Below are 21,502 nucleotides of genomic sequence, written 5' to 3' on the forward strand. Positions count from 1 at the left end.
GATCTTGTTGTATTCTTTGTTCAATTCGAAAACTTGTATTGTAAACATTCAGTGGTGATTCAATAAATCTTTCTAGGGTTCCTTCGTGGATGTAAGTCATGTAAATGACTGAACCACGTAATTGATTGTGTCCTTTGTGTTGTTCATTAGAGTTATCATATGAAATTCATATCAATTTCTAGTTCGATCCAAAAATCGCATTTCAAACAATAATCAAACTCAATCTTGACCGAACTCTAAACAAATCAATTTCTTGCAATTCCAATTAAATAAATTCCAATTCAAAATCTAAAATGGACAACATTAAATCTCGATATAATTCCTTATAATTCTCGTCAAGCCGAATATTCAACAATTTCTTCAAAATTCAATCCGACGACATAATGTCTAAAAATCGGTATTTCCAAAATTCTCAACACCAATATTTTTACAATTCCAACACAATATCATCATCAATATCATCTCTAATTTTCGAAAATCATCATCCAAAAATTCCAGAAATTCTGAAAATTCTTCGAAAATCAAAAACATGTTCAAACGATGGTATTTTCTCAAACCGTCTTAGATATATCATCTATATTATCTCAAAAACATATTTATCCAACTAAAATTAGAATCTAACATTATCTCAAAATTAGAACTTGGTAGAATTTTATCATACTTACGTAGAAACGTAGCCCTTATCTCAAGGATTCCAAAACCATGCTCGAATCGAAATTCTACTGGTCGGATCGAGTTGGATCGAACCTTGGAGAACAAAAATGGAGATGGGAGTCTTCCTTCTCTCCTCTCGGATGAATGAGGAAGAAGATAATGGGAGAATGATTAGGGAGACAACTCTCCCCTAATTATTTATTTCATGGGGTCCCATTCTACTTTTTACATGTTAGTCCCTAAACTTCCCCAAAATTGAAATTCGGTCCCTGATCATCTATAGACTTCAATTTCAGTTCTTTAATTTATGAAACTTAGAAATTTAATTACAATTATCATAAATTATTTAATTGGGTATTTTATGGGGCGTTACAATTCCTCCCCTCTAATATAAAATTTCGTCCACGAAATCTCAAGTACATACCTAGAAATTATATTGGACTGAATTACAATGCCGCAAATCTCATACAAAAAGTTCAAGGTACTTCTGTCTCATATCATGCTCTAATTCTCATGTTGCTTCTTCAACGCTGTGTCTGCTCCACTGTACTTTAACCAAAGGAATCGACTTAATTCTGAGCTTCTTATTTTTTTTCTGTCCATAATCTTTATCGGTCGTTCAAACTAGCTCAAAGTCTCATCCAGTTCTGCCTCATCTGGTTGAAGTACTTGGGAGGGATCTGGTTGATACCTCTTCAACATAGACACATGGAATACGTCAAGAATATCTGATAGAGCTTGAGTGAGAGCTAATCCGTATGATAGGTCATCAATTATGTCTAGAATCTCATATGGCCCAATATATCTTGGTGATAACTTACCTCTCTTTCCAAAACGGACTGTACCTCGGAAAGGAGATATCTTCAAGAATACACGGTCACCTTGTTCAAAACTCAAGGGCCTGCATCTGACATTAGCATACTCGGCTTGTCTCTCCTGTGCTGCTCTCATTCTTGACTGAATCAACTTTATCTTATCTAACATATCTCTAATCATATCTTGATCAGTCACTGGTACTTCTGAAAGATCATCCCAAAACAACGAAGATCTACATTTCTTACCATATAACGCCTCATAAGGACTCATCTCAATGCTTCTTGATAGTTGTTATTATAGGAAAATTCAACAAGTGAAAACGAATCTTGCCAGCTGGTACCAAAATCTAGTACCACAGCCCTCGGCATATCTTCTAAAGTCTGGATAGTCCGCTCTGTCTGTCCATCTGTCTGAGGATGATAAGTTGTACTCAGGTTCAAACTAGTGTCAAATGATTCTTGTAAAATGTGCCAAAAGTGTGAAGTGAATCTAGGGTCTTGATCTGAAACGATAGATTTCGGCACAACGTGTAATCTCACTACGTCTCGGATGTAAATATTGGTCATCTGATCATGTCGGTATGTCATCTGATAAAGAATAAAGCATGCAGACTTAGTTAGTCTGTCAACTACTACCCAGATTGCATCGCATCCTCTTGAGGATCTTGGTAGTCTCGTGATAAAATCCATAGTGATGTGATCTCATTTCCACTCTGGAATTGCTAAACTATGCAATAGACCACCTAGTTGCTTTCTTTCTGCTTTCACTTGCTGACAATTTAGGCATCGGGATACAAATTCTGTCACATCTGCTTTCATCTTTTTTCACCAATATTGACTTTTCAAGTCGTTATACATTTTTCTCCCACCTGGGTGTACACTGAATTTACAGCAATGTGCCTCTCGTAGAATCTGTTGTCTTAATTCTGAAACATCTGGCAAAACAATACGGTTATTCACAAACAAGATTCCATCATCACTGACCTGGTATTCTGATTGATGTCCAGATCTAACTTTCTCAACTGAACTATGGATGTTCTGATCAGAATTCTGTGCCTTTTTAATTCTCATCAATAATTCTGGTTCTGTTTGGATTGCAAAAATTCTGATCAATTGCATATTTGCCTCAAAATCCAAGCTAGAAGCACAACAATTCTCAATCAATCTAGACACACCCATCACAGACAGAGACAAATTGCATACCTTTCTACTCAGGGCATCGGCAGCTACGTTAGACTTTCCTGGATAATCTTAATCTCACAGTCAAAATCTTTCAACAAGTCTAACCAACGCCTCTGTCTCATGTTCAGTTCAGCCTGAGAAAATAGATATTTCAAACTCTTATGATCAAAAAATATTTCAAAGGTCTCACCGTACAAATAATGGCGCCAAATCTTCAAGGCAAAAACAATGGCTGCAAGTTCAAGATCATGTATGGGATATCGGGTCTCGTGTGGCTTCAATTTTCTTGATGCATAGGCTATCACATGGCCTCTTTGCATAAGTACACATCCAAAACCTCTGTGAGACGCATCACAATAAACGACAAAACCACCTGTACCTGATGGAATAGTCAATACAGGAGCACTGGTCAGTCTCCTCTTCAACTCAACAAGGCTTTTTTCACAGGCATCTGTCCAAACATACGGAGCATTCTTCTGGGTTAATTGGGTAATCGGCTTCGCAATGCTGGAAAATCCCTCAATAAATCTGCGATAATACACTGCTAAACCCATGAAACTCCGTATTTCAGGAACAGAAGTAGGTCTAGGCCAGTTAATCACTTCCTAGAATTTACTGGGATCGACTGAAATCCCTTCTCCCAAAACCAAGTGACCAAGAAATACAACTCGGTCCAACCAAAACTCGTACTTGGATAGCTTGGCATATAAATATTCTTGTCTCAAAATCTGCAAGATAACCCTCAAGTGCTCTGTATGTTCAATCTCATTCTTAGAATAGATCGGAATATCATCAATAAATATCACAAAGAACTCGTCAACGTACTTCTGAAAAATTCTATTCATTAAGTTCATGAACATAGTAGGAGCATTCGTCACTCCAAAAGGCATAACCAGGAATTCAAAATTCTCATACCTAGTTTTAAATGCGGTCTTGGGAATATCTGCCTCTCTGACCCTCAATTGATGATATCTAGATCGTAAGTCAATCTTCGAATAAATGGAATAACTCTGTAATTGATCAAATAAATCATCTATTCGAGGCAAAGGGTATTTATTCTTTATCGTGGCTTTATTCAATTGTCGATAGTCGATACATAATCTCATCGACCCATCTTTCTTTCTTACAAATAGCACTGGAGCACCCCAAGGTTACACACTCGGTCTAATGTATCCCTTGGCTAATAGATTTTCAAGTTGCTCTTTGAGTTCTTTAAGTTCCAGTGGTGCCATTTTGTAAGGAGCCTTCGAAATACGTAAAGTACCAGACATCAATTCAATATTGAATTCAATCTCACGGGTTGGAGAAAAACCCGGAATTTCATCTGGAAACACGTCTGCAAATTCTTTCACAGCTGGAATGTTTGCTAATTTTGGGCTAAATTTCAATACATCTACTGCATATACTAAGAATCCCTCGACACCTCTCTGCAGTAAACGTGTCATAGCTAATATTGAAATCAAAGGGATCTTAACTCTATAACTCTTACCATAGAATTTCCAGTTGTTTGCCATCCTTGGTCTAAATCTGACAACGTTGTGGAAAAAATCCATTGTAGCCATGTACTTGGTCAGTACATCAATTCCAAAATACAATACCAATAAGGTACCAAGTATCATGCAAACTCAATCATATTTTCCAAAAACATCAATTTCATCCTCTTGTTATAGAGGAATCGAGGTTCTCCTCGAACATTTCTCAAATCGTATCATCTAAACGATTTAGTTCATAATATCTCATCCAGTCATTTTAATAATAAAACCCAATATATATCATTTATGTAAGACTCCATCATAACATTATTCTCGCAATTTAGTATCGAATAACTTAATAATCCATCTTCGATACAATCGATTGGGTTCTAATAGGATTCTCAGTACATCATATTAATCAGCTCTTCCCTATCCTTAGCGTATGAGTACTGACATTTAAAATGCAATAGTAAATTTTCAATTATATTGCATGCTTAGATCAATTCCCGATAAATCAATATATCATCAAAATCTCAACACGGTAACTCTAAGCAGCATGATATAATTTATTCATTTCTCATACTCATAACCCAAAAGGCATAATAAACTAAATCATCTTACTGGGTACATTTGGATCTCAAATTATTTTTGTTCGATCCCTTGGTATCAACATATCAATCTTGGCATCACTGTTAAGTCGATTCATCTTCCAGGATGGGTATCTGTAATTCTAGCTTTGGTCTTAAAGTGTTTGTTACACTATCACAAAGCCTACAACCCGTTCTTGAAATTAACGAGTTAGAAACAATAGAATTCTAATCTCAAGAATTCTTACTGTATTAATTCTGTATTCTTCCAAAATCCTCAGGCTCAAGGGTTTATCTTTGTTCTGCTTGAGGTTATCTGACACATTTTTAGTTCAAATACATCAAACATTATATCTTACCTCGTTCAGTCCCGGCCTATCAGGTCTTAGGGGATTATAATTCATCCTACGGAGAATAGATTTCATAGTTGTCATTTCGATCTCATGACATCAATAGCCAAGATCATTAACTCTTGATATGGCTCTCCTGTATTTATCTCATACTGAACCCTGCATTAAAATCTCATGCAGACATCAAAACCATCATGATTATTCAATAAGTAATCAAGATATTCATCTTATAATCATGATTCAAGTCATCTCATTTTGAATAATTTTCTGCCCTCCTAAGCTTGTGGTATTTCTACTGCTCGAGGCATATCCTCAGTCTGAGGTGCTTCCTATTCTCTAGGATTGTTTCTTGTCCTACGAGGAGACATTTTCTGATAATACAAGACCAATTCATAAACAGTTAATATATCAAAGGATCATTTCCATATCGTTCGTTCTCTGCTATTTCAGTTCAATCATGCTCAATTTCTTATCTGGAATCATTCTAATTCATTCTTGAAATTCTCAAAAAGGGAATCGTTCTGATTCGTTGTTCAATCATGACATTCTTTACAATTTATTCAAAGAATCAAGTAGTCACATAATCTTAAAGCAGTAAATCATGCTCGCATGGAATTCATGTAATAATGCAATGAAATCATCTCATGCGAAAATTAAATCAAGAGGACTCGATCTACCCCGTTCTCAATCTTCTAATGTACTCAAGGTATCTCAACCTCGCTTTGATACCACCTAATGTGGAGATCTCGGGTGCAAATATTTAAAAATAATCAATAAGACATTTGGCGAAGAAAAAACGCGTCGCGGAAAGATTTTTTTTTTTCGGGGAGGAGGCGCGGGCGCGCCGCTGCTGAACTGCGGCCGCGCGGGCGTGCCTCCGTTGCGCAAAATTGCGCACCGGATGCGCGGCCGTGCCCTTGGGCTGAGCGGGGTCGCTGGGGCTTCGAAAATCTTTATTTTTTTATTCTTTTCTTGCTCCAAAGACCTGGAATGGTGACCTCTCAAAGTCTTGATCACAATGTATAATAAAGAGATGTATGAAAATCATTCAAGTGAGTGTAAAATGCAACAAGTTTGAACACTCCAAAATTCAACATGTTTTCAAAATGTATTTAAAATTATTCGTCTGATAGACCCGAGCTTCACTTTTATTCTCATTTCAAATCTTTAAGGTTCTCTAAAGCTTGACCCCGAACCACCTGTTGCAATGCACACACTCAAGACAAAGCAACAGCCGAAAAAACGGTGAGTATATAAACTCAGTATGAATGACATAAACAAATGAGCATTTAAAAATTTCAATGATATCAATATAAATCCATAAGTAATCTAAAATGGATAATGCATGGAAGAAATGCATGCTCAAGAATTTGGGGTTATAATTTCTCTGATTCAGTCTGAATCTTGATTTTAGGGATCCCAAGGGAAAAGAAAACACAACGTCACCACCTACTCTCCCAATCGGGGTGGGCGTTGAGCTTCTCAACCCCGGACTTCGACACTCCTATATAGAGTATTCTATCATGGAAGTTGTTCTACATTCCATGCCACTCAAATATAGACCCAAACGTCTGCTGCAATCTAGGCAAGTCTGCCATCAAATCTGAACAAAGTCTGGCTCAATATGAATGAGATGATGCAATTCAATATATCAAAATATCTATTCAATCTGAGCATCTCATCTCATATATCAAATCATTATCATGAATCATATATCGATAATCATCGAATAAAATCAAATTCATAATTTCATATTATTCAATCAATTCATATAATTCAAATAATATAGCAAATAAGTGTGTGATTTATTGGGCTCGAGAATCTCAAAATCTTCTCGAGGATTCAATCCCAAGCTCTTCATTGTCTATTCATACCTCAATTACAAGTCCGGAATGCTCAAGTCTTGAAAGCTACATTCATATGAAATTCATATCAATTTCTTGTTCGATCCAAAAATCGCTTTTCAAACAATAATCAATCTCAATCTTGACCGAACTCTAAACAACTCAATTTCTTGCGATTCCAATTCAATAAATTCCAATTCAAAATCTGAAATGGACAAAATTATTTCTCGATATAATTCCTTATAATTCTCGTCAAGCCGAATATTCAACAATTTCTTCAAAATTCAATCCGACGACATAACGTCTAAAAATCGGTATTTCCAAAAATTCTCAACAACAATATTTTTACAATTCCAACACAATATCATCATCAATATCATCTCTAATTTTCGAAAATCATCATCCAAAAATTCTGAAAATTCTTCGAAAATCAAAAACATGTTTAAACGATGGTATTTTCTCAAACCGTCTTAGATATACCATCTCTATTATCTCAAGAACATATTTATCCAACTAAAATTAGAATCCAACAACATCTCAAAATTAGAACTTGGTAGAATTTAATCATACTTACGTAGAGAAGTAGCCCTTATCTCAAGGATTCCAAAACCGTGCTCGAATCGAAATTCTACTGGTCGGATCGAGTTGGATCGAAGCTTGGAGAAAAAAAATGGAGATGGGAGTCTTCCTTCTCTCCTCTCAGATGAATGAGGAAGAAGATAATGGGAGAATGATTAGGGAGACAAATATCCCCTAATTATTTATTTCATGGGGTCCCATTCAACTTTTTACATGTTAGTCCCTAAACTTCCCCAAAATTGAAATTTGGTCCCTGATAATTTGTAGACTTCAATTTCAGTTCTTTAATTTATAAAAATTAGAAATTTAATTCCCATTATCATAAATTATTTAATTGGATATTTTTCGGGGCATTGCATGAGTGCTCATTTACGACGTGAAAAAGGTTAACTTCAAAATAAAAACGCTCGATGGAATAATAAAAACCACCTCGGATCGGAAAAATCAATTTCAATTTTGAAAAGGGAAAAATAAAAGAGAAAATTACCTTGGTAGAAAAAGAGGAATTGACGCGAGCGGTGTGAAGAGGAGGCAGGCGAGAAATTGTGTCGATTAATCGGCGTGAAGAGAGAAAACGTGGGGTGAAGAATTGTGGTCAGCTGCTGAAGAAAAGGAAGTAAAAAGAGAGAGAGAGAGAGAGAGAGAGAGAGAGAGTAGGGTAGACAAATTAACCCAAAAAAATTGAAGGGGGGAAATAATTCTAGAGGTGGAGGTAAAAAAAATCGCTTCCCTCCAACAAACAACGACATTGATTAAAAATGTCATTAAAAACAGTCTAATATGTAATTTTTGATTTTAAGATTATGAATTTTTACAAGTGTCATTATAAAATATTTATAAAACACTAAATAAAAAATGTCAGCAAGAGAGTGTCACCATAGACTATTATTTTTGCAGTGACTTTTTGCATAAAAATTGTAAATTTTCATGAGCCAGATCAAATTAATGAGAGATATGTTTCATAAAATTGACTCGTATCACAGTTTTATAGGAGTTTTGTGTATTTTTTTTTAAAAGAAAGTTGATATTTACACTTCACCTTGTGTTATCTACACTCCATTTTATGTATAAAATATGTGTCTAATTTACTCACAAGTGGAGTGCAAATAAAATAAAATGGAGTGTAAATATCAATTACATTTTTTAAATCTTCAATTCTATAATTATCTATACTAGCGTGCATTGCACGCGATGCATTGCACGCGATGCATGCATATACATAATTTTTTTTAATTTTCATGTTAATTGAAAGGTATCCAAAAAAACATTATAAACAATTTCACAATCTCACGCATTAATGTTGGTCAATGATGTTAACAACATTAAGTACCAACACTACTCAAACTCGATAGGTTCAAATGATAACAAATGATTTTAATCAAAAACCACAGTTATGAATAATAATGCAGCGGAAATAAATAATAAAACAATAAACTTGAAAGTTATTGTGCACAAGTGTAAGCACTTGTGCAATGTTTCATGACAAAACTTATTACTAGAACAAAGTAATACGAGATTACAAAAGTCAAATCCTAGTAAACTTATCAAACTTGGATTTCTCAAACTCCGAGAATTCTAACAACTCTTCAAAAATCAATATTAAATTGAATTACATAAAACCAATTTTGATATGTTTACATAAAATCCAATGCTTTTGTAAATATATCAATTAGTTGATTGTCAGTACCAATCAATTACATACGAATCAAATCTTTTTCAACCAAGTCACGAATAAAGTGATGTCTTATATCTATGTGTTTTGTAATACCTAGAAAATTAAGCGATCGATCTGACCACATGCATGATATTTAGTTGTCTGTTTTAAGTTTAAAATTATAAATTTTTATGTGTTAGATTTAAATTATTTATTTCTAATGTTTAACATATTTTTGAGATTTTTGAATGCTAGAGGATGATGTTTGGAGGTTTTCAGGTGAAAAAAATACCCGGACACGAGTTGAGGTATTAATTTAATTTTATTTTTGGTTATTTAATTGACGAGGGTTTTTAGTCTAATTAATAAAAATAATTTATTTAAATTTTTAGGAATAGACTGGTTAGTAGAATTTAAGTAATTCGTAGGAGGAACTTCATTTTAATTTAATTCGAACTGGGTTAGTAGAATATTAGAACTTTTATTCTTTTATTTTACCTGGACTGAGTTGGTAGAAAATATTAACTAAAATTTAAGTTTTTGACTGGGTTTAGATTTTTATTAGAAATTTGATTAAATAAAAGATTAAGTGTGTAAATAGAAAAGAAAAGAAATTAAAAACAAAAAAAGAAAAGAAAACAGAAAGGTATCAGACGTGAGAAACGAGAGAGAGGGCAGAGAACGTGAAAGGGAGGCTAGGGTTCTTCTTTAAACTTGAGAATTCTTGGTCCGTCCATGTTCCGGTTGATCTCTGATCCAAGAAAACGTTTTCCAGATCATTTGTTCTTCGATAAAAAGGCAGGTGAAACCCGTTTCTTTCATGTATTGTTGAAGTAATATATATGTCAAATGATTTACGATGTATTTTTGATGATCTAGATGTATATGTATGAATACACAAAATACATGATTTATAAGTGAGTATTATCAAAGAAAAGTGATGTTTTGGGATTTCTTTTTTTTTTTTGGGCGTATCAATGAAAAGTGAGTAAATATTTTTCTATGTTTTTTTGTGCTATGTATGATTGAGATCGACATGTTTCAAAGCTATTAGGATATTATCGAGTCAAAGAAAAAATTTATAATAGGTTATTTTATATATATATATATATATATATATATATATATATATATATATATATATATTTGTGGTGGCCGTGTGTGTGTCTTGTGCGTGCCGTGTGCGTGTTTGTGTGTGATCATTGTTGGATCATAAATCCAACGTTGGGCTTATACGTAAATAATTATGTGTTGTGGACTGTCAAATAAATTTAGCCCATAAAAGTGATCTAAATAAGGTTTCGATTTATTTGGACTTTAATGTATCTAATAGGGTGTGACATTTAATGTGTAGAACTAGTTGTCTTTTCTATTTGATTGATGTGCTTAAATAGAATCCCAAATTATAAATAAAGGGTTATAGTCCCCAGATCACACGACGACGTCTACATCGACACAGTCATTCTATTCTATTTCACAACGATAATTAGAGAGCGTGGGAGAACTGAAGGAACTCTCAAGGCAAATCGTGTTGATCTGGAAGGCCAAACCACACAGATCTACAAGTACTTATTGTTATGGATTCAGGTACGCTTCTGCTTCAGTTTACAGTTTTAATCTTGATGATTTAACATGAAGATTTTGGATTTGAGTTTATATGGATTTTTCTCAATAAGTGGTATCAGAGCCACTCATGTTTAAATCATTGAGATTTAATTTAGATTCGATTTGGTTTAATAGAAAACAGACTATGATTATTTTGAATTAAATTCAAATTTTTCAGTCTAGATTATTTTTATATATTTTAGGATTTTTTTTAAAAAAAACTGGAAATTCGAATTTTTCGGCTAGGGTTTTAGGGCCGCCGGAAATCGTGCAAATCGGCCATCCTACAGGCCGTTTCCGGCAGCAATTGATGATGCGTTTTTTTGCCCATAACCAGGCGCCTCACACAGCATCAACTAATCGTCGGAAAATGTCGCATAAACGCCCGATTTTGAATCCAAAGTCTCACCTGCAGGTCGCGAGCTTCGAAAATTTTGGGGCCAATTTTCCGGCCGATAAAGCAACGATCGGGACAGGTGATGGCACCGTGGTGGTCGTATCCATGTGTGCTATCTCTGGACGATCGGAATAGGTCGGAGTAAGGGCGGCGGCATCTAGTTGAGGAAGATAATGGGTTAGGGATTTTTTTTTTGGGGGCAATTTTCCAATTTTTGAAAATTTTAAAAAAATAATATATATATATATATATATATATATATATATATATTTTAAATCAATGAAACGAAAATATTTCAGATTTTTGGTAAATTTTTCTAACCCATCATATATTTTTTCTGATAAAGTTTAATTCGATTATAAACCCATTTTGTTTTGGGTTTTAAGGATAATTGGGTTAAAGGTTTAAATTTTTAATTATTTAAATAATGATAAGGTTATTTTTATATATTTTAAAATGAGTTGATTAAAATCAATTTATTTTGAAATATAAAAAAGTTTGTATATGTAATTTTTATGAGTATTAATCGGCCCAAAGGAAGGTTAATATTTAATATAGTTACATATGCGTTTTATAAGGGTAAAAAGTGATAGTTATTCGATTTTCATGTGAATAATAATCGGCCCAAAGAAAGATTCTTATTTGACATGTTATTTACTATCAATTTTTGGTATCCCTTATGAGGTTTGCATTATTTGAATTAATTGATTATTTTCTATGGATTAAGTTTATCTGGTCAATATAAATGAGTCATTAAATGTTTTTGAATATACGGGAATCCAACCCGAAAAGATCACACCCATGACCAGATAATTGCCTGATTTGCCCACCAGACATCATTGACCGTACAGTCAATGGTTAAATAATTGAATTTGACCAAAAATACTTAAAATTTATTTTTTAAGAAAATGGTCAATTTCTTTGATATTAAATTTGAATAAAGGAACATTTAAGGTATATATTTTGGGATAAATTGATTGAAGCAGCATTTCACCAAAGTGACCTCTATTGTGGAAATTAATTTTTTTTGGAATATAAAAAGTTTTGTACATGTAACTTATGTGAATAATTAATCGGCCCAAAGGAAGGTTATTATTTAGCATAGTTACATGTGCACTTGTGATAATAAATGCGTGATTATTATTCGGTTTTTACATATGAATAATAAATCGGTCCAAAGAAAGATTTATTATTTGATATGTTCTTTTGATCAGTATTTGATTACTGCACCAAGATATCATTTATAAGTTAATATTTTGTCCAAAGATGGAATATTAATGGAGTGTCCGGTATCTTGAGATGGGGATTGCATTTATTTAAATTTAATATTACTTATTAGGGCATTTTTGTGAGCATATTTAATTTATTGATAATTTTTTGTTCAGTTATTATTTGAATATTTCTTCTAGTTTTACTGTCTTCATCAAATTTATTCTTACTTTCAAAGATGCTCGTTACTTCAAGTTATGGAAAAGTTAACATCTTGATAGTTCTTGGAATAATGATAAAAAAATATTGCAATAACGATTGATTCAAGTATATCTTTCTGAACTAGAGTATCTATTTTGCAAGGAGGGAGATGGAAAGGTAGGAGAAATTAAATTGCATGTGTGATGATCATTAAGATAAGTCATTCAGGTATCCTTAGGGCAATATGTAGAAAATATATAATTACAGTTAAGAATCATATTCAGAATTTTGAAACTAAGATTTGTCAAGAATGAAAGGGTGAATTTTGTACATTCTTGACGTACAACTTCATTTTCAATGAGGTATAAAGATAAATGATTAAGGATAAAATAAGCTGCAGATATAGCAGCTCAAAAGGAACAACAAAAGAAACCGAGTGAATCGAAAAATAATAGTTGTTTCTTATGTGGAGCTAAAAGGCTAATGAAAAGAATTTTTCTTAATTTGGTTTGTTTTAAGAATAATTTATCTTTGATGTCACATATGGTGGATAGATTTTGGTGCTATCATCAGTGTGTCTATGCTGAGTTATTATTATTGCTAAAGCTCAAATGATGATGAAAGATTCATCGCTGTACAATGGCAAAACAGTTAAAGTTGAAATAATTGAAAATTTTAGATTATTGTTAAGGCCTGAGTTTTATTTGAATTTGAATGAACATTTATTGTACCGACTTTCAGTCGAAATAATTTTTATTTTTATTTTGGGCAAATTCGGTTTCTCTTGCTCATTTGAAAATGAAAATTTAGGTTATTTCAAGATTCAAAATTGGTTGGCTCTGGATTTTCAACTCGTTACAATAATCTTTTTTTGGTTGATACAATTGTTTCATTTAATGAGCCCCTGCAATTAAATTTAAAAGTCTCAAAGATAAAATTCCAGTAAATGATAATTCGGTTACGTCGTGACATGAGATATTATGTTATATCTTCAGATGGAGAAAAAAAAAACTTATGTCTGACGAAATTCTCAATCCTTTATATTTAACATATTTTGATATTTGTTTTAACTGTATAAAGGGAAAACAAACAAAATAAAGGAGATTTGAAGTCAACAAGAATTTAGATGTCTATGAACTTATGAATATGGATATTAGTGGGTCTTCCATATGGTTTTTAGGAATGATCAACAATAATTTATATTGTTCATAGATTATTATTTTAGATATTACTTCTTATATCTCATTTATGGAAAAACACTAATGACTGCAGCATATATCCTTAACAAAATTTGATTAAAGGGATTCTTAAAGATCTAAGGGGTAAAAGTTTTATGGTCCCACAATTATTTTGATTCTTATTTAGGAAAATGCTTGGTTTTTGAGGATGTCGAGTTTGTGGGGGGAGATAAAATTATGAAAATTGTCTTTAAGGAAAAATATTTTAATATTCTCACAGGTGTTATTGACATTGATCAAAATTCTATTTTGACTTTGTTTAAAACACAATATGGTAAGACAATTTAAGAAAATCTTTCATTCAAGAAATATTCTAAAAGAACAAACTCTTACATCTCAATAACCTCGTTATTATGGAGTTCCACTCGAGAGAGAAGAAATACAGTCTTAGGTAATTTGATTGTATTTCTCCAAGAGAATAAGGTCAAGTCATGAAAAATTCTAACTCTCGAAATGGATTGATGTCAATATAAAGAGATAAAATCTATGAAAGACAATGACATTTGATATCTTGTCCCATTGCCTAAATTGTGAAGTTCATTGGTTCTAAATGGATATTTAAAACCATGAGTATTCAAAAGGTAATGTGAGAGATATAAGACTTGTCTTGTCATTCATAGGTTTTACATAGTAAGGACATCAATAGTAAAGGGTCTTTCTCTTTGGTTTATTTGAAGGACTCTTCAGGAATATATTGACATAGTACTAAATTTTAATTAATAATTGATTTTTTTACATTTCATCATGTGATCATCTCGTTCGGTTTGAGATGAATTTGGTCAATGATTGTATATATCATAAGTTCAGTGGGAGTAAATATTTTTCTGGTTTTCTATGTGATGCTAGCCTACTCGCTAACAACGATATAGATATGTTTAATGACACCAAGAGATTTTTAGCTAAGAATTTTGAGATGAAATATCTTGGTGATGCATCTTTTGTACTGGGTATCCAGATACATTGGGATCTCTCGCGATGTATTCTTGGATTATCACAGAAAAGCTATATCGAGAAAGTTCTAAAGAGATATGGGATGCAAGATTGTAAAATAATTGATATCCCTAAGTTGAGGGAGACAATTTAGTCTCAATCAGTGCCCTAATAATGATTTAAGAAAAGAAATACAAAAGATTCTTTATGGCTTAGAAGTAGGGAATCTAATGTATTGATAAGGTTTATACACGTATATTCTTTATATGCGTGACTGAGATGTTGGACAGATATCTAAATAATTCAAGAGTAGACTATTGGAAAATAGTCAATTACGTATTATGAAATTTATAGAAAATAAGGAATTATATGCTCACATATCAGAGGTCATATCGGTTTTGAGATCATTTGGTATACTGACTCTGATTTATGGGATGCCTAGATAGTGTTAAAACTATGTTGGATTATTTAAATCTATTGTCAAAAGGTGTCATCTCACAAAAGAGTACTAAAAGTCATTTATTATAGTCTCTTTTGTCATGACAGTAGATTTTATAGTGTGTCATAAGACATCCAATCAAGTTTCTGATTATTGAAGTAAGAGTTCAGAGTGAATAATGTCTATAAAGCACATCGGTACAAACTCCATGATTGCGGATCCACTTGCTAAGGGACTATCACCCAAAAGGTTTTGTGTGCACATTATTTGTATGGGTGTTTCGTCATTCAAGGATATTCAGGTTTTGTGAGAGTTTGTAATTTTAAATGCTTTTATAGACATGTTTCAGTGATTTGGTTTTTTGGTTTATGGATACATAAGGGAAGGTTATTTTTGCAGAAATAAAGGTTTTGATTTATTCACACTCTGACTCTGTTTTGGTTGATCTCACTAAGGTTTAAGGGTGGACCAGTTGGCAATAAGCATGTTAAGATCACGTTACATGAAATTTCTATGCTACACATCCACATCATAATCCATGTCGTTCAGTTATCTGACATATGTGACCATTGATGGGTCGAGTTACGATAAATGTGACAAAGGCCTCTTTGATCCTATGTTAGTATGATTGATGTACCATATTAGCAGTAGATACATTACGGTAATGGCAGCAAAGTTGAGCTCATTAGGTTATTTTGCAAAATATAATTATAAAGTTTCACATATATCCCAGTGGGAGATTGCTGGATCATAAATCCAACGTTGGGCTTATATGTAAATAATTATATGTTGTGGACTGTCAAATAAAGTTATCCCATAAAATTATTCTAAATATGATTTCGGTTTATTTGGGCTTTAATGTATCTAATAGGGTGTGACCTTTAATGTGTAGATACTAGTGGACTTTTCTATTTGATTGATGGACTTAAATAAAATCCCAAATTATAAATAAAGGGTTATGGTCCCCAGATCACACGACGATGTCTACATCGACACATTCATTCTATTCGATTCCCATCGATAGTTACAGAGTGTGAGATAACTGAAGAAACTCTCAAGGCAAATCGTGTTGATCTGGAAGGCCAAACCACACAGATCTACAAGTACTTATTGTTATTGATTCAGGTACGCTTCCCCTTCTGCTTCAGTTTACAATTTTATTCTTGATGATTTAACGTGATGATTCTGGATTTAAGTTTATATGAATTTTCCCCAAAAATCGTGTCTCTGTGTGTGATGTGTTTGTATTTTCCAGCATGTGTGTGAGTGTATTTTTGTGTGTTTTTGTGTGCTGGTGTGTGTGTGTATGCGTGTATGTGTGTGTGCGTATTGTGCGGGTATGTGCATGTGTAGTGTGTGTGAGTGTGTATGGGTTTTTGGTGGGTGGTGTTGTGTGTTTTTGTGTTCTGAATTTTTGAGAAAAGGTTGAGGTGAGGTAAAAGGAATTTTTATGGCTTGTGGTGAATTTATGATGAAAATTGACGACGTGATGGATAAGGGCTTCGGGTCATAATGTCCCACCACTTGAGGTTGACGAAGTGTTGGATAAGACCTTCGTGTCATAATGCCCCTCCACTAAACGAAGTGTGGATATAGGCTCTCAGGTCATGATGCCCTTCCCACGAGAAAGATGGAGTGTGGATGTAGGCCTTTTAAAAAAATTGATTTAAAGGCAAAACTCACCACGCTAAATAATTATTAGAGATGCCATTAGCTACAGCTGAGAATGAAATAAAACATTAGAAACATGAGTGCTCATTTACGACGTGAAAAAGGTTAACTTCAAAATAAAAACACTCGATGGAATAATAAAAACCACCTCGGATCGAAAAAATCAATTTCAATTTTGAAAAGGGAAAAATAAAAGGGAAAATTACCTGATCAGTAGAAAAAGAGAAATTGACGCGATCGGTGTGAAGAGAAGGCAAGCGAGAAATCGTGTTGATTAATCGGTGTGAAGAGAGAAAACGTGGGGTGAAGAATTGTGGTCAGCTGCTGAAGAAAAGGAAGTAAGAGAGAGAGAGAGAGAGAGAGAGTAGGGTAGACAAATTAACCCAAAAAAATTGAAGGGTGAAAATAATTCTAGAGGTGGAGGTAAAAGAAATCGCTTTCCTCCAATAAACAACGACATTGATTAAAAATATCATTAAAAACAGTCTAATATGTATCTTTTTATTTTAAGATTACGAGTTTTTACAAGTGTAATTATAAAATATTTATAAAACACTAAATAAAAAATGTCATCAAGAGAGGGTCACCATAGACTATTATTTTTGTAGTGACTTTTTGCATAAATATAGTAAATTTTCATGAGGCATGTCGAATTAATGAAAGATATGTTTCACAAAATTGACCCGTATCACAGTTTTATAGGATTTTTTATGAATTTTTTTAAATCTTCAATTCTATAATTATCTATATTAGCGTGCATTGCACGCGATGCATGCATATACATAAATTTTTTTATATTAGTTAATTTTCATGTTATTTGAAAGGTATTCAAAAAACATTATAAACGATTTCACAATCTCACACATTAATGTTGGTCTACAATGTTAACAACATTAAGTACCAACACTACTCAAACTCGATAGGTTCAAATGATAACAAATGAGTTTAATCAAAGACCACAGTTATGAATAATTATGCAGTGGAAATAAAGAATAAAACAATAAACTTGAAAGTTATTGTGAACAAGTGCTCATGACAAAAATTATTACTAGAACAAAGTAATACGAGATTACAAAAGTTAAATCATATTAAACATATCAAAATTGGATTTCTCAAACTCAGAGAATTCTAACAACTCTTCAAAATTCAATATTAAATTGAATTACATAAAACCAATAGAATATCAAATAAACTCAAAGAGTAAATGAGACAAAGCCACAGTAAAATCCTTGATAATCTTCACAAGATCTTCGATACTTGTGTTGTGTTCTCTTGCTTCTTTATCACCGTGAGTTTCTTTACACGTATATTGCAAATCTCTTGTCTCTCTTGAAGGTTTTTCTCTTTTCTTTTTCTCTCGGTCACCTCTTACTTAAATCCTCAAAATGATACGATATTATTTGCATTCCTTCGATTTAGTCCCGAGAATATGGAAACAAATCATTTTTTTAAAAAAGTAAAAGAAAACAATCAAATAGAATAATTACAGAATGTCAAAAATAAAAAATAAACTTCTAATATTCAAGGAAAAAATTAAGTGGAAATTAATTTTCTTTCAATCTCTCTCTTTTTTCCTTTCTAGATAAAATAAAACTGGCAAATACTTAGTATGAGACAGTCTCACGAGACGAATCTTTGACCCGGATCCATCGCTGTGACCCGCTATACCCGCTATATTTTAATCCAATTCTCACGTTAATTGAGCCCAAACTTTTTATCACCATACTTGCAAAATTGAACGGAAATCTTCATCGCCTTGCTTTCGATTTCGACAGAAAAATTCCCAACCCATCTTGAATCGAAGAAGTTACAACCGTTATTCAACTATCCCTCTGAAACTACTTCAAATCGATTGTTGTAATCAATTAGGAGGTCGATTGAAGCGATTGTCTAATATGAAGGCGATGACCCTCTCCAGACATGGATCGAGTGAGTGATTTTATTATATTTTATGTTGGCTTCTAGATGACTTTTTTGTAGATTGTTTGGTCAATTGATTTGGGGAGTTCTGGTTCATGGTTGGTCGACACGAACGAGAAGAAATTTAACTAACTAATCGTCTTTTGATTGGGATATTAGAATGGATATTTTTGTTGTTAGTATTGAAGATTCTTTGAGAAGTGGTTCTTTAGGAATTTAAGAAACTGCTGACTTCAGCTTCAGTTGTCGTGAAATTGAATGGTTTGATACTCTGGTTAGATTGTCCTTGGTCCTGTATTAGTAATAAGTTAGCTAAATTGAACCGGAGTTGGCATAATCTGTTTTGAAAGATTTGGATTTGGTTATGTTTTGTTTCAATGCTGAAATTAGGTTGTCTTAGATATATCTGCATTTGCAAATGCTGCATCATATTTGGATTTCCACTTTTGGGCTTGAATTCTTTTGTAGCCGTGTATTTCATTGTTCTGATATTTCTTTGCATTAGTCGATGCAATGAAGGCTGATGTTCTTATAGAAGGGGTCAAGCACATAAGGAATTGAGGCGACTAGGAGTATTTTGTTTTTTGAAAGTGTTTGCCTTTTCTTTTTCCGATTACCTTTGGCTGCTGGAGAATGTTAATAATTTTCTCCAATTTCAGTTATATTTGTTCTCACAATACCTTCGCCATTTTTGTAGACCTGTATTGTGTTCCTTTTCGAGTTTATACTCTTCGAATAGCACCGCCAAATCTATCGATATTGATCTCTCCAGTGAAGAAAGCAAAAGGCGCTTGTGCGACAGGTTCGGGATCAGTAAATTGGAGGCGACAATTTTGTTGAATTTTTCCTTTTTTCTTGAAAAATCTGTCCTTTTTACTTTTTTGCTTGTAATTGTGATGTGGGTTTTATTTTCCTTGGGAAAAATTGTAGCTTGTTGTATAGGAGTAAGCAAAGGGGGTTTCTGGAGCTTGATTTGGTTTTGGGAAAACGGGTGGAGGATCACATCTACTCCATGGATGAGAGTGGAATAAAGCACCTTGTTCATGTCCTTGACCTGGTAAGTTTGATTTTTGCAGGACTATTGAATATGTTTGCATGGTAAATTCTTACTAGCGGGATTAAAAGAACAATTATAATCATGTGACAATTATATAAGGTTGAATGAGCTGTCTTATCTTCTTGTTTCGATGCGATTTTTTGGTCATAGAACTGTGCTAGTAAAGTATGAGCTTTGATTGAAGTTTGATATGCCCACTGCCAAAAATTATCTTCCAAGGATTGATGAATCCAGTGATAATGGAAGGCGAAAGAGATTTGAGTGTGTGAGTTTATCATTACAGACTTCTTATCATTACGATGGATTGTGTTTTGGATTATTTTATTTTTTTATTGTTTTATTTTTCTTATGTTTTGTCAATTTCTTCAGGCTAGCTAGCTACTGAATGTAATGTCTACAATGGTAATTGTGTTTTTCAGTCATATTATTGCCAGTTGAAGTTGAGAATTTTGTTGCCTGGCAGTGGTATAGTTGCGACCATATTTGGAGCGACCGGGTTTCTTGGACGATATGTGGTGAACAGCTTGGTGAGTCTGTTATTCTGCATAGTGGTTTTTCGGCTGAATTTCTGTAAATTTGTGCAAAAGTTTGATACTTTATAACCAAGCTCAAGTTTTATGATGTTTCATCCATGTTTCACCTACTCCTATCCTTTAGCAAAAGATGAGGTCTCAAGTATTAGTATCATTTCGAGGTTCCGAGGATTCCCACCACCACCTTAAACGGATGGGTGATTTGAGTCAGGTGAATTCTTGTGTTGACTTTATCCTGTTCATTTAGTGTGGTCGTTTTCGCTTGCAAAACATATGAGTTGGTGTTCTTCACATCCTTAATTTGTAGATTGTTCCTATGAAATACAATCACAGAGATGAAAACTCCATTAAGGCTGTGATGGCAAGGGCTAATGTTGTTATTAATCTTATTGGTAAGATGATATTGCCACACAGATATTGTGAAAAATTGTCTCTTGCAACTGCTTTATGTTTTAAACGGCCTGCCAAGACTCATACTGGACCATTGCTTCCTCGTAGCTCGACAATTGGTCGCCTGAAGCAAATATTAAAGCGGCATCAGAGAATTATGGCAAAAAAGCTACGGATCAATGCATGATTCCTCTTTTCAAGACCTGACATTTTCTTCCGACTCCAACACATTAATAAACAACTCTGATGATTATCTCCTGAGAGCTTGGCAATGCTTGTTTCAGCAAATTCTGGGTAAACTTAGCCAACTCAAAGCTACATATTCCCCACTTGTATCATTCTGTTCTCTGCCCCGTTTTACAAATCTTTTCCATTCAATGTATTTTCACTTCCAAGACTAGCAATTTTGGTTATCTTCAGACTTGAACAGCTGAAGGATTTCCGTTATTTTTGTTTGCTGCAGACTGTTGTGGGAAGCCTCATGGATTCAAGTGCCATGAGACAGTTGGAATAACACCTGTGCGAACTGGGTATGACGATGCCTGGACTTCACAAAGTATCTCTCAAGCAGACATGCTTGCAGAAGCTAGGAACATTATGAAGCAACTTTCATGAATTTCCACTCACTTGCAGAAGATGAATATCGGGATGTCAAGCATAGGATAGATGGTGACAAAGATGTTATCGAAATATATAACTTTTTGTAATAATTTTTATGTTAAAAGTATTAGTTTTCATAGTAAAAGTATTATTTTGTATGTTAAAAATATTAAAC

The 21,502-nt window shown here is 33.4% G+C and overlaps 2 protein-coding genes across 5 annotated transcripts; one reads left to right on the forward strand and one right to left on the reverse strand.

Moving 5' to 3' along the window:
* Positions 1 to 1,278: 1,278 nt before the first annotated feature.
* Positions 1,279 to 1,740, reverse strand: LOC140861058 (uncharacterized). Its single transcript, XM_073264066.1, has one exon. The coding sequence runs from the start codon at positions 1,738 to 1,740 to the stop codon at positions 1,279 to 1,281; it is 462 nt and encodes a 153-aa protein (XP_073120167.1).
* A 16,821-nt stretch (positions 1,741 to 18,561) lies between these two features.
* Positions 18,562 to 21,502, forward strand: LOC140863444 (NADH dehydrogenase [ubiquinone] 1 alpha subcomplex subunit 9, mitochondrial-like). 4 transcript variants are annotated; one of them, XM_073266877.1, is made up of 8 exons: positions 18,562 to 18,756; positions 19,445 to 19,804; positions 19,955 to 20,069; positions 20,224 to 20,331; positions 20,462 to 20,548; positions 20,645 to 20,729; positions 20,836 to 21,021; positions 21,191 to 21,502. In XM_073266877.1, the coding sequence occupies exons 3-7, from the start codon at positions 19,995 to 19,997 to the stop codon at positions 20,853 to 20,855; spliced, it is 375 nt and encodes a 124-aa protein (XP_073122978.1). In that variant the 5' UTR covers positions 18,562 to 18,756; positions 19,445 to 19,804; positions 19,955 to 19,994; the 3' UTR covers positions 20,856 to 21,021; positions 21,191 to 21,502. The 4 variants fall into 4 exon arrangements, with proteins under 4 accessions (XP_073122978.1, XP_073122979.1, XP_073122977.1 ...); XM_073266878.1 differs by lacking the exon at positions 19,955 to 20,069 and having other exon boundaries at positions 19,445 to 19,549; positions 19,678 to 19,804; XM_073266876.1 differs by having other exon boundaries at positions 19,445 to 20,069.

The sequence above is a fragment of the Henckelia pumila genome, chromosome 4 (assembly GCF_033568475.1).
Source record: "Henckelia pumila isolate YLH828 chromosome 4, ASM3356847v2, whole genome shotgun sequence".
Lineage (NCBI taxonomy): Eukaryota > Viridiplantae > Streptophyta > Magnoliopsida > Lamiales > Gesneriaceae > Henckelia > Henckelia pumila.

Coding starts and splice junctions, on each gene's coding strand:
- LOC140863444 (XM_073266876.1), top strand. CDS start 19,995: ATGCCCACTGCCAAAAATTATCTTCCAAGGATTGATGAATCCAGTGAT. Junction 20,070..20,223: donor GGCGAAAGAGATTTGAGTGT/GTGAGTTTATCA, acceptor TGTGTTTTTCAG/TCATATTATTGCCAGTTGAA. Junction 20,730..20,835: donor TGTTGTTATTAATCTTATTG/GTAAGATGATAT, acceptor GCTTCCTCGTAG/CTCGACAATTGGTCGCCTGA.
- LOC140861058 (XM_073264066.1), bottom strand. CDS start 1,740: ATGAGTCCTTATGAGGCGTTATATGGTAAGAAATGTAGATCTTCGTTG.